General features: G+C 34.1%; 1 protein-coding gene across 2 annotated transcripts in view; it reads right to left on the bottom strand.

Moving 5' to 3' along the window:
* Nucleotides 1–231: 231 nt before the first annotated feature.
* Nucleotides 232–17388, bottom strand: part of DMXL1 (Dmx like 1) — a 159458-nt gene continuing 142301 nt past the window's right edge. For both annotated transcript variants that reach the window (XM_081088668.1, XM_081088669.1), the window contains 6 exons: nucleotides 14770–14897; nucleotides 11913–12005; nucleotides 9437–9528; nucleotides 7703–7755; nucleotides 2450–2667; nucleotides 232–770 (listed from right to left, as the gene is read on the bottom strand). In XM_081088668.1, the coding sequence (XP_080944794.1) occupies nucleotides 546–770; nucleotides 2450–2667; nucleotides 7703–7755; nucleotides 9437–9528; nucleotides 11913–12005; nucleotides 14770–14897 (809 nt within the window). In that variant the 3' untranslated portion in view covers nucleotides 232–545. The remainder of the gene's footprint in view (nucleotides 771–2449; nucleotides 2668–7702; nucleotides 7756–9436; nucleotides 9529–11912; nucleotides 12006–14769; nucleotides 14898–17388) is intronic.

The raw sequence follows: 17388 nt of genomic DNA, 5'->3' as shown, positions 1-17388 counted from the left end.
TATATAATGAGCCACTTGGCTCATTTATCACTGAAGTCCCAATAATAGTTTTAATGGAGATGTACATTATTTTTTTTGATTCTTACTCAAATATCAATCTATCATTAGTTAAGACTTTGAGAAGTATAAGTTTGAAAAAGGAACTGAGAGCATGGTGAATTAAGTGATGATGGATATGCAACTGCTTTTACATAAAAGGTATTTTTACTGTGGAAGAAATTCATGCAGAGGTATCTGCAGAAGACTTTTATCAACCATAAGAAAACAAAACTCATTTGACACTGTGACATCCTCATTATAACACACTATAAATATGTAATGTTACAGCATTACTTATACATTCTAGTTTGGGCAACAGAGTCTAATTCTGAATGACCTTGTTAATTTTTAAGGCATCAGTGCATCAAGGGCAAAGCTCCATAAAATAAATATGGAAACAAGAAAACATTAGCTTATTTGTGGCATTGAGAGTAACCAATGTACATTATATGTGTTGGCCACTTCTATGGAATAGGTACTAAATTATAGATCTTATTGTCAAAATGTTACAACATAAATTTCACATCATGTTTCAATACTTCATTTAATGGGCTAAACTGATCCGGCAGTATCCTCATTTTCATGGTTCCATCAGCTCCACATGAAAAAATGTGATTTGCTGGCCCTGTCTCAATTTGCATCACTCCGGTTCCGATATTTCTGAAAATGGATTGCCGAGCATGTTCACTGATAAAAGTGTGAAGAAGACTAAAGGTAGAGAGATTCCAAATCTGCAAGATATTAAGAACAAAATAAAACTTTGGATTGATGATTACCTAAAAAGTACAAATATAATATTTAGGCCTGTCTTCCTGTGCAGAAAAGGAATTTCTAAAACAAAGATGGAGAAAAGCCTGTGTAGGCCTGAGTTCTAAATAGGATGTAACTCACTTAGATATTATTACATTCTTCAAAACCCATCCAGTAAGAGAGGTATTTTTAACCCTGCATTGGAGATGAGGAAACTTAGGTACAAGGATGTTAAGTGTACAATGCTACAAAAACTTGCAATATTATAGGGACTACCATAAAAATTTCCTATTTCTCAGCAAAGCTTTTGATGTGTAGTTCTATAGTGAAGTAATCTTGTCTCTATAATGTAAAATAACCCCATGGGATCAGAACCACTGAAAAGCACTAGATACCTAGAGGCCTCAGATAAGGCAAATCTATGTTCCAACTACAAGATAAGGTTAATTATTATAACTTCAGAATAATTAATTTACTAAATAGAAACTTTCTATTTTCATCCCTTTCTAAATAAATATGTCTGTCCCTAAAGTAATTTATAAGAATCTTCACTTACGTGGAACCTAAATGCTTTCAGGACATTGTTTTAAATTTAGGGAAACCAATTTATTTATTTATTTATTTTTAGATCTCATTAACAAAAATCTTACTTTTCTTTAAGAAATAAATTAATTTCTACCATTCTAGACATACTTGTTAAACTGTGACTTCTGAATATACTACATTGTTTACTTTCAAATCTTTTTTTTTACTCAAATAGATAAAACTCAGTACAAAATAAAGAACTATTCGAAAACACAGTATAAACTGCCTAAACTGAGGGCAGGTCAAATATAATTAATTTTTTCTTGCTAAGAATTTTGAAAATAATATGCCAGTTCTAACAAAGTAGTCCAATTTATTTGCACTAAATAGACTCTCTAGCATTTAAAGTAATGGATTCTAAGAAATCAAACACCCCCAGTAAATTGCTGACCATTAGAATAATTTAGGGACTAGTCTAAACTAACTTATTTCTGCAGGTGTTTCCAAGTGTGGCCAGAGGACTCTCCATCAAAACCACTAGGTCTGTGTTATAAAAATGCACATTCCTGAACCTTGGACTTACTAAGTATTTTTGGGGTGGGACCTAACAATAGAACTTTTGGAGTGGGGTATATTTTTAATAAGCTGCTTAACATTTAAAAAACCCCTGGGTTTTAAACACAGTGGGGTTTAAGAAGGACTGTTATAGGCAGGACTTATCCAGGTACATTCAGAATTACTGAATCAGGCACTGAGTAGTTGCATGCTAAACTATAAATAAATAAATAAAAATGGCATAAGGAAATATGTCAGTATATTTCATGGTACCTGAAATAGAATTCAGTAATGCTTAACATGCAGTCAAGACTAATTTTAACATCTGAAATGTATTTATATCCATGGAAAAATCTAGTTCTTTTATATGCATTAATTAAGCATATCTGAAAAAGATAATTTTCAAATTAATCATTACTTCATTTGTTAAAAGATTTATTAAATAACAATTAATGTGGTTGACTACAAAGGAGTTGTTAATATATATATATTATTTAAAGAGACTAACATCATCAATTATGATTAAAGACTAAGGTTTCTGAAGATTTCTTTTTGTAGATATTGTGGCATTACTGTTTACCTTTATGCTGCCTTCAGCAGATCCTGTAACAAAGTACTCTTCAGTTGGATCAATAGCAACAGCTTTAACAGGAGAATCATGGCTCTGGAAAAGCTGCCTTTGTTGTCGTTGCTGAAGGTCAAAGACACATGTAAAACCTTTTCTGCCACATGATATTAGTAGCTGATGTTTTGGAGCATATGCTAAAACAGTGGCTCCACTATCATGGCAAATAAAAGCTGAAAGGAAAAAAAAAGTAAAAATAATTTAATAGTATAAGAAACAGACTTCTGGCTTTTGGCCAAGGTGAAATGTTAGAACATGTGTTTTTGTGGACATGTGTTTTCATTTCTCTTGGATATATGGATATATATACATGAATGAATATATACTGTTGGGTCATATTAAGTGTATGTTTAACTTTATTAGAAACTAACAAACAGTTTTCCAAAGTGGTTATGCAACCTCATACCTCTATCAATAAATCATGAGTGTTCTGGTTTTTCCATATCCTCACCAACACTTGTTATCCTAGAATCTTTAATTTTGGCCATTTCAGTGTATAGAGTAGTATCTTATGGTGAATTTAACTTGCATTTCCCTGATAACTATTGATGCTGAACATCATTTTGTATGCTTATTTGCTATTCAAATGTTGATAAGTGAATAATTTAAAAAATCTTAAATATATTATTTCTTTCATGGGTTATGCTTTTGGTTTTGTATCTAAAAAGTCATCACCAAACCCAAGAACACCTAGATTTTCTCCTACATTTTGTTCTAGGAATTTTGTAGTTTGTATTTAACTCTATGATCCATTTTTAGTTAATTTTCATGAAAAGGGTGAGGTTAATTTTTCTGCATATCAGCATTTAATTATTTTTCTGCATATTAGCATCCAATTATTTGTTGAAAAACTGTCTCCATTGAATTGTCTTTGTATCTTTATTACCAATCAATCCACTTTCATGTGTGAGTTTATTACTAGGCTACCTACAAGCATACCTTGCTTTGTTTCACTTTTTTGTACTTCACAGACACTGTATTGCTTGTGGCAACCCTGTACAGAGCAAGTCTGTTAGCGCCATTTTTCTAACAGCATTTGCTCACTTTGCGGCTCTATCACATTTTGATAATTCTCTCAATATTTCAAACCTTTTCATTATTATTATGTTTGTTATGATGATCTGTGGTCAGTGATTTTTGATGTTACTATTATAATTGTTTTGGGGTGCTATGAACCATGCCTATATGATGACACACTTAATAAATGTTGAGTATGTTCTGACTGGCTGTTCCCCCATCTGTTTCCCTCTCCTCAGGCCTCCCTATTCCCTGAGACACAGCAATATTGAAATAAGATCAATCAGTAACCCTACAATGGCCTCTAAGTGTTCAAGTAAAAGGAAGAGTCTCACATCTCTCACTTTACATCAACAGCTAGAAATGATTAAACTTAGTGAGAAAGGCATGTCAAAAGCCAAGATAGGCAGAAAGCTAGACTTCTTGCACTAGTGAGCCAAGTTGTGAATGCAAAGGAAAAGTTCTTGAAGAAAATTAAAAGTGCTACTCCAGTGAACACACAAATGATAAGAAAGCAAAACAGCTTTATTATTGATTTGGAGAAAGTTTCAGTGGTCCAGATAGGTCAAACCAGCCACAATATTTCCTTAGGTCAAAACTAAGCCAGAGCAAGGCTCTACCTCTCTTCAATTCTATAAAGACAGAGAGAGGTGAGGAAACTACAGAAAGCAGGTTGGAAGTTAGCAGTGGTGAGGAAATTACAGAAAGCAAGTTGGAAGTTAGCAGAGGTGAGGAAACTACAGAAAGCAAGTTGGAAGTTTGGTTCATGAGGTTTAAAGAAAGAATCTGTCTTCAAAACTTAAAATGTGCAAGGTGAAACAGCAAGTGCTGATGGAGAAGCTACAGCAAGTTATCCAGATCCCGCTAAGATAATGAAATGACAGAGTTTCAGTGTAGATGAAACAGCCTTATATTGGAAGAAGATACCATCTAGGACAGTGATGGCGAACCTATGCCACGCGTGTCAGAGGTGACACGTGAACTCGTTTTTTTTGGTTGATTTTTCTTTGTTAAATGGCATTTAAATATATAAAATAAATATCAAAAATATAAATCTTTGTTTTACTATGGTTGCAAATATCAAAAAATTTCTATATGTGACACGGCACCAGAGTTAAGTTAGGGTTTTTCAAAATGCTGACACGCCGAGCTCAAAGGTTCACCATCACTGATCTAGGACTTCCATAGCTAGAAAGAAGTCAAGCTTGGTTTCAAAGCTTTAAAGGATGGGCTGACTTTCTTTGTTGGGGCGAATGCAGCTGGGAACTTTTAAGTCGAAGCTAATGTTCACTTACACTCCAAAAATCCTATATTATTTAGCCCGTAAGTATTATGCTAAATCAACTCTGCCTGTGCTCTATAAAAAAATACAACATGCCCTAGCTGGTTTGGCTTAATGGATAGAGTGTTCCCAAGTTCGATTCCAGTCAAGGGCATGTACCTTGGCTCAATCCCTGGCCCTGGTTGGGGAGCATGCAGGAGGCAACCAATTGATGTGTCTGTCTGTCTGTCTCTCTGTCTCTCTCTCCCTGCCCCCCTCCCCTTCCACTCTCTAAAAATCAATGTAAAAATATCCTCAGGTGGGGATTAACAACAACCAAAAAGAACCAACAAAGCCTGAATGACAGCATATCTGTTTATAATGTGCTTTACTGACTATTTTTAAAAATATATTTCTTTATTGATTTAAGAGAGGAAGGGAGAGGGAGAGAGAGAGAGAGAGAGAGAGAGAGAGAGAGAGAGAGAGAGAGAGACAGAGACAGAGAGAGAGAGAGAGAGAGAGAGAGAGAGAGAGAGAGAGAGAGAGAAACATCAATGATGAGAGAGAATCATTGATCGGCTGCCTCCTGCACGGCCCCTACTGAGGATCAAGCCCGCAACCCAGGCATGTGCCCTTGGTCAAAATTGAACCCGGGACCCCTCAGTCCGTAGGCCAACGCTCTATTCACTGTATTCACTGAGCCAAACTGGTAGGGCTTTACTGACTACTTTAAGCCCACTGTTGAGACCTATTGCACAGAAAAAAATTATTTTTAAATTATTACTGCTCATTGACAATGCATGTGCTCACCCAAGAGCTCTGATGGAGATGTACAAGATTCATATTTTCATGCCTGCTAACACAACATCCATTCTGTAGCCCATGGATCAGTAATTTCAATTTTCAATTCTTATTATTTAAGAAATACATTTTGTCTGGCTAGTGTGGCTCAGCAGTTGAGCATCAACCCAGAAACCAAGTAGTCATGGGTTTGATTCCTGGACAGGGCACATGTCCAGGTTGTGGGGTTGATCCCCATTAAGGGGCGCATAGGAGGCAGTCAATTGACGATGTTCCATCTCCCTATACCTCTTCTTTCCTCACAAAAACATATTAAAAAAAAAAAAAGAAATACATTTCCTAAGTCTATAGATGCCATAAGTAGTGATTCCTCTGATGGATCTGGGCAAAGTAAATTGAAAACCTTCTGGAAGGGATTCCCATTCTAGATGCCATTAAGAACATTTGTGATCTATGGGAAGAGGTCAAAATATCAATATTAACAGGAGTTTAGAAGATGTTGATTCCAACTCTTCTGGATGACTTTGAGGGGTTGAAGAGTTCAGTGGAGAAAGTAACTGCAGAAGTGATGGAAATAACAAGAGAACCAGAATTAGAAGTGGAGCGTGGAGATGTGACCGAATTGCTAAAACTTGGTAAATGCTATGTTGGTTCTTACGGATGAGCAAAGAAAGATGTCTTCAGATGGAATCTACTCCTGGTGAAAATGCTGTGAAGATTGTTGAAATGACAACAAAGGATTTAGAATATTACATAAACTTAGTTGACTAAGTAGAAGCAGGTTCAACTGTGGATAAAATGCTATCAAACAGCATCACATACCACAGAGCCATAGTTACTAAAGAGACTACAGTATGTATAGTGTAAGCATGACTTCTATAGGCAATGGGAAACCAAAAAACTTGTGTGACTCGCTTTACAGGCAAACCTCAGAGACACTGCCATTGAGTTCCAGACCACTGCAATAAAAGAATATAGCAATAAAGCAAGTAGTAATCTTTGTGCTAGTGGAAGATCTTGCCTTCAATTTGTAAAAAATGCAACATCTGTGAAGCTCAAAAAAGAGAAGTACGATAAAATGATGTATGCCTATATTGCAATATTCACTTTATTGTGGTGGTCCAAAACTGAACCAGTAACATCACTGAGGTATGTCTGTATCCTGTTCTATGATATGTGTCTATTCTTAAGCCAATATCACAGTATCTTAATTATTATAGCTTTATAGTAAGATCTAAAATCAGGTACTGTGAGTTCTCCAAGTTTGTTTTTCTAAAGTTCTTAGTATTCTAGATCTGTTGCCTCTCTCTACAAACTTTAGAACCAGTTTGTTGATACGTGTAAAATGGCTTGCTGGGACTTTAATTAGATAGGATTGAATCTATGATGTTGGAACTGACAACTTAATAATATGGAGTATTTCAATCTGTGGATATGGAATATCTATTTATTTAAATCTTTGATTTCTTTTATCTTTTATGTTTTTTCTCCAACAGATGCTATACATATTTTGTTAGATTTATGCCTCAATATTTCATTATTTTGGATATTATAAATGGTAGTATTTTTTAAATTTCAAATGCCAATTGTTGGTCTATAGGAAAGCAATTGACTTTAGTATTGATCATGTATTCTGTACTCTGCTATACTCATTCATTCATTCTTGGAAGTGGTTTTTGTAGATTCTTAGGGATTTTCTACAGAGATATTTGTTTCACTTGTGAATAAAAACATTCTTTTTCTACTCTTCCAATCTGTATACCTTTTATTTCCATTTGTCTTATTGCATTAGTTAGGTCTTCCAGTACAATGTTAGTTAAATAGAAATGGTGAGTGGGAACAAAATGTTATGTAATAATTGATGTTCACAATGATGACTTATAACCATCAGATCCAAAGTAAAGACAAATGATTTTTATATTATCTGTTCTACTGTCCCTCATTAAGGTATAGTGAAGGGTTAATTATGCATACTGCATTATTTCTGCTTTTAAACTGTGCCACCAAGCACAAAATAAACCTCATGGGCTAATAAATATGCCACTTAAAAAACCATATTCATTTAAAAATAATATTTAGTTTATGAATTTCTTGAATTTCAATATTTATAAAATGCTTTCAAAACTTACCATGAACTAAACTATTGGCAGATGCTACAAGAGTATCCCACAAACATATGTTTCTGGAAAAAAAAAAAAAAAAGATTACTCTTGAGTGACACAAAGTTAACAGAATAAAAAGTATGTGTCATATTGTAACCTAACATTTAAACCTTGCTCTCTCAGAAAGTTCTTAAATTTATACACACACCAAATACAAGTAACCAATATATTTATGTATGATTAATTTTAAACAAAGTTTAAAAACTAATAACGCATAAAATCGAGTAATTCATATTAACATGTATTTACAAATACTACTATATGAAGCCTGAATAGGGAAGCTACTTTTTATATTCACTGATTCTCTAACAGACTCCCATACACAAATAGGATACACTGAATTTTCTGGAGTGCAAAGAAAACTTATTTCTACTATGAATGGGAGCAGCTTTTATGCCTTTCCATGAGTTGCAAAGGAGGCACCAATATATGTAAGACTTTCTATGGAAGATGGGTTAAAAACTCCGTATTCCTACAGTCCCATTTCTAGGGCAAAATGAGACCGTACCCCTAAATATAAAAGCTCACCAGCCTCAGTTGGCCTTGACCTCATAACTCAGCTATATGAAGGAAGTCAAAAGTGGGGGTGTGGAGATGGAGGCAGGGGAAGACATATTTAAAGATTTTTGAGGGGATGGAGACAGGCTATCACTTATTAGCTAATGTACAATTAACAATCTTAGTTTCTTTTTGTGAAACAGTCAGTGATTTCAACTGGTTGGTTGCAAGAATTTTTAAAACATGAAATACCCGACTATGTATTCAGGGATACTGACCTCTCTTCCCTTAGATTGTCAAATAAAAAAATGACAACAGCCAACACAACAATAGCCATCCGGTGTGAATGCCCTGTCTTGAACCATAAATATATAGATCATATAATAGAGTCGAATCTCATTGGTCATGTTACATAAAAAGGTTGCATCTGATTGATTAATACTTGGTACCAGAAATCCTTACATTCAAGTGTAGACACCTGATTTTTTTTAAAAAGTCACTTTGGAGCAAATATGGTAGATAATAATTTTTATGTCAATCAAAATTATACCTATTTTTTGTCAGATGGGCAAAAATTAATATATTTTAGGTGTGCTGCAGAATTTTAATAGTTAATGTATGCCATGAGATGAAAAACGTTGAAAATCGCTGGTCTAGCTAATAGAGCCATAGTGAGCATTAACTAAATAGCATGGCCAATAACTAATTGAGTTTTTGGGTTTTTTTTCCATCAAGCTTTCTTAACACAGGAAATCATATGGGGAAAAATTAATTCCACCAACAACCAAACCTTCTTCCTTACACTCAAATCTTAACATTAGAATATTAACAATACAAAAGGAATGGATTTTTTTCAAAAAAATTTTGAATTTTATTTAATTTATTGAAGCGACATTGCTTATTAAAATTATATAGGTTTCAAGTGTACAATTCTATGATTTGTGTGTTCACCACCCAAAATAAAGTCTCCTTTCATCACCATGTATTCAACTCCCCCTACGCTACCTGGATTTGTTTTTAATGGCACCAGAATACCGTTACATTTACAATTAGAATACTAAAATGCCCAAAGAAAGAATTTTTATAATAAATATATTTAAAGGCATGATTATAAAAACATTCTTGAGATGTAAAGACATAAAGCAATTAGAAATAAAGCTCAGCTATTTCATACGCACTTCAATTTCAGTTATAATCTCTTACCTATTGTCAGTTGAAAGACCAGCTGTAGCTATTAGAGAGGAGGAACTAATGAAGACAAAATCATTTGCTGTTTTGTTATGACACTGCCAAGTCTGTAATAGTTATAAATAGCAAATGTTAATGTTACTAACAGTTTCATAACCAGGTAGATGCATTAATCAAAAAATGATCATGTAATTTGTGGCTTATTTAAAGCCTTTGCATTTCCTCCCCTCCCGCCTCACCCCCTGAACTTTAGAAAAATTTCAGTGGTAAAATAGAATACTCATACACCCTTTACCCAGATTCACCAATTTTTAACATTTGCCACATTTGCTTTGCTTCTCCTTCTTGCATATACTTACACCCATGCACACATACACACACCTATTCCTGAACCATTTAAATAAGCTGCATATGTCACGACCCTTTATGAGGCCCTTTGCTTTTGTTCAACCAAAAGTTCAAAGGGAAACAAAAGGAGGTTAAACTCTAAATATTTCCCTTGGAATATCTGTAAAAATTTTTGTCTTAGAAGACAGAAACTAGGATACTAGATTCTCAGGCAAAATTATTTATTTTCAGAAATATTTAAAGTTTTAAATAATTTTTCATATCCTATATAATAAAGAGGTAATATGCAAATTAACCCTCTCGTCCTCACAAAGATGGCTGCCTACCACCAGACTGGCAGGGGGGTTAGTGAGGGATGACCAAATGACTGAACAAGCAGGCTATGTGGGGAGACCAGGCCAGCAGGGGGGTTAGTGAGGGACGATCAAATGGCTGAACAAGCAGGCTATGTGGGGCGACCAGGCCAGCAGGGGAGCTGTGAGGGGCAACGAGGCTGGCGGGGGGGCAGTTGGGGGTGACCAGGCCAGCAGGGGGGGCAGTTAGGGGCAACCAGGATGGCAGGGGGGTAGTTAGGGGTGAACAGGCTGGCATGCAGAGGGAGTGAGGGGCGATCAGGCAGGGAGAGAGGGGCAGTTAGGGGAGACCAGGCAAGCAGGCAGGTGAGTGATTAGTAGCCAGCAGTCCAGGATTGTGAGAGGGATGTACCAGGATCGGGCCTAAACCGGCAATAGGACATCCCCCAAAGGGGTCCCGGATTGGAAAGGGTGCAGGCTGGGCTGAGGGGACCCAGCCCCCGTGCACAAATTTTGTGCACCGGGCCTCTAGTATATGAATTAAAATGTTTTACTAATATTAACAAAATTTAAAAATTTACAGTGTCTTTCAATATTCCTTCAAATAATAACTTAAAAATATTATGGGAGGTTTAATTAATTATAAAGACTTCCAAGTTATGTTTGTTCAGATGTTTCTCTTCAATAAATATGACTTTAAAAAATATTTGTATTGATTTCAGAGAGGAAGGGAAAGGGAGAGAGAGAAATAGAAACATCAATGATGAGAGACAATCATGATCGGCTGCCTACTGCATGCCCCACACTGGGAATAAAGCCCACAACCCAGGCATGTGCCCTGACCAGGAATCAAACCGTGACCTCCTGATTCATAGGTTGACACTCAGTCACTCAGCCATGCAGGCGGGGCTAATAAATGATTTTTTAAAGTATGTCAAAATCATCAAATGAAGATTTTTTCCTCTGAGTCACTTCCCCACTCCTCCCTGACCACTATGGGAGCTGGGCTAGAGGATATGTCCTTAAAACAAACAAATCTACTTTACTCCCCCAAAGTCAATAATGAACATTTTAATCCAATTTATCTCTTTAGAAATTAAAAAATCATACAAAAACAGTCCCTTAGGGAACATAAATGTGTATATTTGAATCTGTTGGCTTAATAAAAATATAGGGAAAAATAAAGGTATTTCATCAACTCTCCCTTGTTTGCTTTCATTAGATTAGTACTATATTCAAGCATTTAACCTTAGGTGAATTATCAGAATCTTAACCCATATTCTTAATATTTTCTTGATAGATATTGCTTAGTCCTACAAAGGGCTTCACTAAAGAATATGTTATATATAAATTCAGTGCTTGCGAAGATGTAGAAAATTCATTAAGCCTGTGTGATCCTGAATTGAAATGTATCAATTTTTTTTAAAAGAGATGAGCAAGAAAATAATAGTACCAGCTATAGAATACACTTTCTACTTTGTTTGTTCATGAGGAATAACGCAGAAGGGCAACCAGATGCACTGGGCTTTTGATCATTTTTTTTAGGTCTAATACCCACTGCAGCTTAGTGAGGCTAGAAAAGGGTTTGAGTAACTCACAGTTTGCATTGGTCTCTGGAGGTGCCATGTTGGTTATAAACAGGTTAATTTTACAAGTTACCAGAGATTTTTATGCCTTACAGAGTAATTTTCGCGTAATACAAGGACAGGAGCTTATAGTAAACTGTTGAATACATAGGACTAGACAGATTTTATTTTTTTGGCTTTAATATTTCTTGCCTCAAATATATATTTTTAGTGTCTTTAAAATAAAAATTCATAAAATTTTGAAGTTAGGAATTTTTGGCTTACCAGGTATGGCTTAGGCATGCTTCCAGTGACTGGACAACATTTCCAGTTTGTTTGATACAAACTTAAATATCCATCAGCATCAACTATTCCAAACTTAGAGAAAAAATATTTAAGTGTTTAGTACAAATACAGAAGCACACATTTACCCTTACCCTTACTTTGAATCCCATATGTTGACTCCTAAACATTTGATTAAAAATTGTTTAACTTTTCACTTCACCTATGCATCCAGAAAAACATTTAGGTACTGTTTTAAAAATTTCAAGGTTAGACATTAAAAAAATAAACATCAGAGACCCATTTTATTAATGCTAACCAACAGCATAATCTATATATTCTCTGTAAGTCCTCCAAAAATAGGATGCTGGATTTATACATTAAGCTAAGTGATAAAGTTTTAGCATGTATAAGATAGAAAACTGTTCATTTTGAAAAAGACAAAATGATAACTTCCAGAAATATACAACAAGGAAAACATGTAAATAACATTAGAGAATACAAAGAAACAAAGATTATCACAGTAAAAAGAATTCCACTATGGGAACTCAGGGCAATTTGATTGGGAAGATGTCAAAAAATCCAGAAAGGGATTATATGATACAGATCTTGAAGGATGAGTAAGGCTGCTGGCAATTTTTTCCTTTAGATTATAAAAATAATGCATATTTATAAAAAGTATATAAAATAAAGCAAATGTCTACTTGGACTATTGCCTTCTCCCATTTCTAGGCCTAACAATTAACAACAATTTTATGGGTTCCCTTCGAGATTTGTTCTACAAATATTCAACAATTCACACATACATAATTTTTTTTAAGTTAGAATCATAATAAATACACAATTCTACAATTATGTTTTTAACTTATAGCCATCTTTCCACATTGGTACATATAAATCACTCTCATTCTTGTGTTGTGTAGCATTACACTATATAGTTATAAGTTTTTAAAACTTTTCCCTATAGACAGTTTCCAATTTTTCCCACATAAAAAGTGTTACTTTGAACATTCTTGTACATATACCTTTGAGTATTTACGTAGGATAGATATCTAGAAATGGGAAAGCTTTGTCAAAGGACATTATCTAAAATTGGTAATTAAAGACAAAATTAAATCCTAAGAGGTAATACCAACTTACACTCCCACTTTTCTTACACATTAGTAAACACTGCATTACTTCAATTATTAATAAAGGTTATTGGCCATGCATAATTTAATGTTGATTGTACATATCCTTTGCCTACCTCTCTATTAAGTTGTCTTCTAAAAATCTGATTGATAGGGCTAATATTAGATATAAACCAGCTCTTACTATATTTGTTATAGATATTTTTCCAGGGGCTATCCTTTTTGTTATTTTTCTTAAGTTTTTTGGAGTAGATTTAGGTATGTTTTTCAGAAAGGGTATATAGAAAGTACCAAGTCTCTGCATACTTAAAAAATGTGTTTATTTTGCTGTCAAATCTGAATAATAGTTTGGATAGACATCAAACTCATAGTTCTCACTGTACATCAGAATTCTGTGAATATTGTTCTACTGCAGTGATGGCGAACCTATGACACGCGTGTCAGAGGTGACACGCGAACTCATTTTTTTGGTTGATTTTTCTTTGTTAAATGGCATTTAAATATATAAAATAAATATCAAAAATATAAGTCTTTGTTTTACTATGGTTGCAAATATCAAAAAATTTCTATATGTGACACGGCATCAGAGTTAAGTTGGGGTTTTTCAAAATGCTGACACGCCGAGCTCAAAAGGTTCGCCATCACTGTTCTACTGTCTATTTGTAGCCTCTATTTTGAAGGCAATGCCATTAATTTTTGGAGAGGGTGGTGGAGAGGCTCTAAGTAACCATTGTTACCTCTTTTCCTTCCTAGAAGCTCTCTTTATCCTTGAATTAAAAATAAAACAAAAATTAAATAATCAGGATATGTTTAGCACGTGTTGTTTCTCAATATTTCTAGTACTTGGTAGGCCCTTCCTTACTCCTGGTTCATAATCTTTAGAGAGTAAGGGAAAGGGATAGAGAGATAAAAACATCAATGGGAGACATTGATCGGCTGCCTCCTGCACACCTTCTACTAGGGATTGAGCCCACAACCTGGGTATGTACCCTGACTGGGAATCGAACCATGACCTCCTGGTTCATGGGTTGGCTCCTCAACCACTGGGCAACACTGGCTGGGCAACACTTTTCCTTAAAGACCCTACAGTAATTATTTTAGGCTTGCCAGCTATAAAGTCTTTGTTCTCTTGAACTCTGCTATTATAGTGGAAAAGTAACCATAGAAAACAAATAATGAATGGAGTATCTGTGTTCCAATAAAACTTTATTTACAAAACAGATGGCTATAGTTTGTCAATATCCTGTTCTAGAGCAGTGCTTCTCAAAACTTCAATGTGTGTACATATCATCAGAGTATGTGGTTAAAATGCAGATGGTGATTCAGTAGGTCTGAAGTAGAGTCAATAATTTGCACTCTAAGATGTTCCCAGATGTTACTTGCTACCTGGTACTTGACCATACTTTGAGTAGATTCCAGAGGATAAACAAAAATATATATCAAATGTTTAATCAAAAATGTGTAACAGAAGGTGGTCCTATCATCATTCGGTCCTTGAACATCATTTAAATGAATTTTAATATATATATATATATATATATATATAATGTCTTTTCAAGAAGAACCAAACAAATATAAGCATTCTTGGAGAGATTTTTTTTTTTAATTCATATAGATTAATGCTTTACTATTAGCTCACTGAGCTATACTCTTCAGAAACCCAAACTAGTAATATTTATAAACCTCCAACATAATCAAACCATTTTCCCATTTGTATTTTTATATACTACCTTATTTCCCTGGTAGTTAAATCTCATTCTTGTAACTCTTGAATTTCCGCCAGATCGAAAGCAGGTTATCTGTTGAGAATGGCCCCATTCAAACATTCTGACACTTCCATCCTGAGCTCCTGTCAGATCTGCATTACAAGAGGGCACAAATTGCAAATTTACTTCAGGAATCTTTGGGAAATTTATTTTTTAATCCAATGTGAAAATATTTATGGAAGAAACACCGAAGAAATGAAGCATAGCCAATTTATATGAATTTACCTTTGTATGAAATTTCACTTGAATATTTCATCTTAAAAACAGATAGTAATATGATGTACTTTTATTTGACTGAGAACATATGCTCATACAAAACAACAGAAGCAATTAAAGCAGAACTCTATAAATATTATTTCCTTTTGAAATGATCTCAATGATGTTTTAATAGACTTTAATAAATAGCTTTTATGATAACCACTTAAATTCTTGGGATTACTAAAGAGCCAATTCTTAACAGTAATACTATTAATGTTTACATTTATACATTTTTGCCTTAGCTGGTTTGGCTCAGTGGATAGAGCATGGGCCTGTGGACTGAAAGGTCCCAGGTTCATTTCAGGTCAAGGGCACATGCCCAGGTTGTGGGCTCGACCCGCAGTAGGGGGCGTGTAGGGGGCGTGTAGGAGGCAGCCGATCAATGATCCTCTCTCATCATTGATGTTTCTATCTCTTGCTCCCACTCCCTTCTTCTCTGAAATCAATAAAAATATATATTTTTTAAAAAGTTTATACACTTCCCTCTTGGAAAAAAAAGATTGTAGAAGGCCTTGAATGTCATGATAAAAAACATTTCTAGTAGTTATTCCAATTACTTGATATCTCAAAATGTTGTTTCATTGAGAAATATGAATAAGTTAAATAATTTCTAATTCTTCACTTCACCACTTACTAATTTTGTGAGACTAAGAAATTTATTTTAATCTCCCCGATCCTATTTCCTTCCCATAAAAGGAGAATAATGATACATGTAGGTGTCAATTTATGTTAAGTATAATTATCAGTATTAATGAGATTCAGAAGTCATGAGAAATTTATTAATGTAAATAAAGACCTACCACATTGCTAGTCATATATTAGTCAATATTCCTTATTCCTTACCAAGTATTTAAAGTAAATGGACTTCAATTGTTTTGAAATGTTTTAACACTGGGCTGGGGTGGAAGCGTGGGGAGAATTCTTGAGACTGGGATAAAAGTTATCTTCTCTCTACCCCAACAGTCTTGCTTAGCTTATTCAGAAAAATAAATTGGGCTACTTGAGTTTAAAAACCGCTCAAAATTTTATATTATTATTTCTGGTTTTATTTATTTGAGAAAAATCCTTCATTATTAGTATCTGACATATTAAATTAAATAGTCTCTTAAAGCCTTTGTAGCCTAAGATTTTAAAGGACAAGATAAAGGTTCCTATAACCAAGTTGTATGAGTAAATATCCCTCATTAGCAATTGAATAGTATTATATCAAAGAGGTAAGAAATGGGTTAATAACTACAATGGTAAAAACCTGAATAAGTTCATAATTTTAAAAAGGAAGTCCTCTTAAGACTTTCATTTCTATTTTATTCCAACCTGTTAGCCTAACTTCTAAAAAATATCTCTAGGGTAGAAGTAAAAAAATATTGGTTTCTAGTCACTAAGATTTTTTCAAAATCTAGTCCAAGAGAAGAAGCTATTATGAGGTATCTGAAATTTGGAGTAAAATTTTCAGAAATCCTGTCTCATAACATTCTCACTACATAAAAAGTGTTTATTGCTGAGCTAAATTACTACCTGTACACTTGATCATGACATGTAAAGATATACTGAAAAAAATCCAGTGATTAATTTAATGAGCTTTAAAATTTTCAAGTCTTTTATCTGTCAGTTATGATACTTCCCTGAAGAAAGTAAGTTCTTTTTCCAAAACAGAAGTGATCTGATGTTACCTAATGACTTTGAAAATAAGTCCATTAACTGCCTTTGAAACTAGGGATCTCTTTGTTTAAATTTATGGGATTGAGGTAAAGAATATTTCCTATAAACTAGTCATCTGTTGAGACAGAGATGACTATGGAGATGAGAAGAAATGAAGTCCTTTCAATATTTCAAGATACTTCCAAACCCTACTGTATAGAATCAAGATAGAATTTTAAGAAATGCCAAATGTTTCTTGCTGTGGGAGTAATATTATTTAGGTTTTGTTTATAAAACACATTTGACTAGTTGCTCTCTATGCTTCATTACTGATTCTTAGTTTTCACTTCACATTAGACTTGTGGATAGAAAATATACTTTTAGTGTTGAATAAATTCAAGATAGTAAAAACAGACTAATTTTTAATATTATTATATTCCTCTAGCATAAGTAACAGAAAGTACTCTCTTCATTTTAAATATATGGTTCTCTTGAATCCTTTTATTGGACTCTGATGTACAATTCTGATAAGAGATGCTTATGATAATTAAGTTGAAAAGAACACTGGTTTTATCAATTGTATTTTATCAAAATAAATCTCAAAAAAGAAGGTAGAATTTTTATAGGTTATTAAATTGGAGGAATATGAATACCTCTTAATAACATGCTCTATTTTTGTTACTGTGT

The sequence above is a fragment of the Myotis nattereri genome (genome assembly GCF_964212035.1).
Source record: "Myotis nattereri genome assembly, chromosome: 4".
Classification (NCBI taxonomy): Eukaryota; Metazoa; Chordata; class Mammalia; order Chiroptera; family Vespertilionidae; genus Myotis; species Myotis nattereri.
Note: the sequence above shows the minus strand (reverse complement) of the source record. Positions and strands in the feature narration are given on the sequence as shown.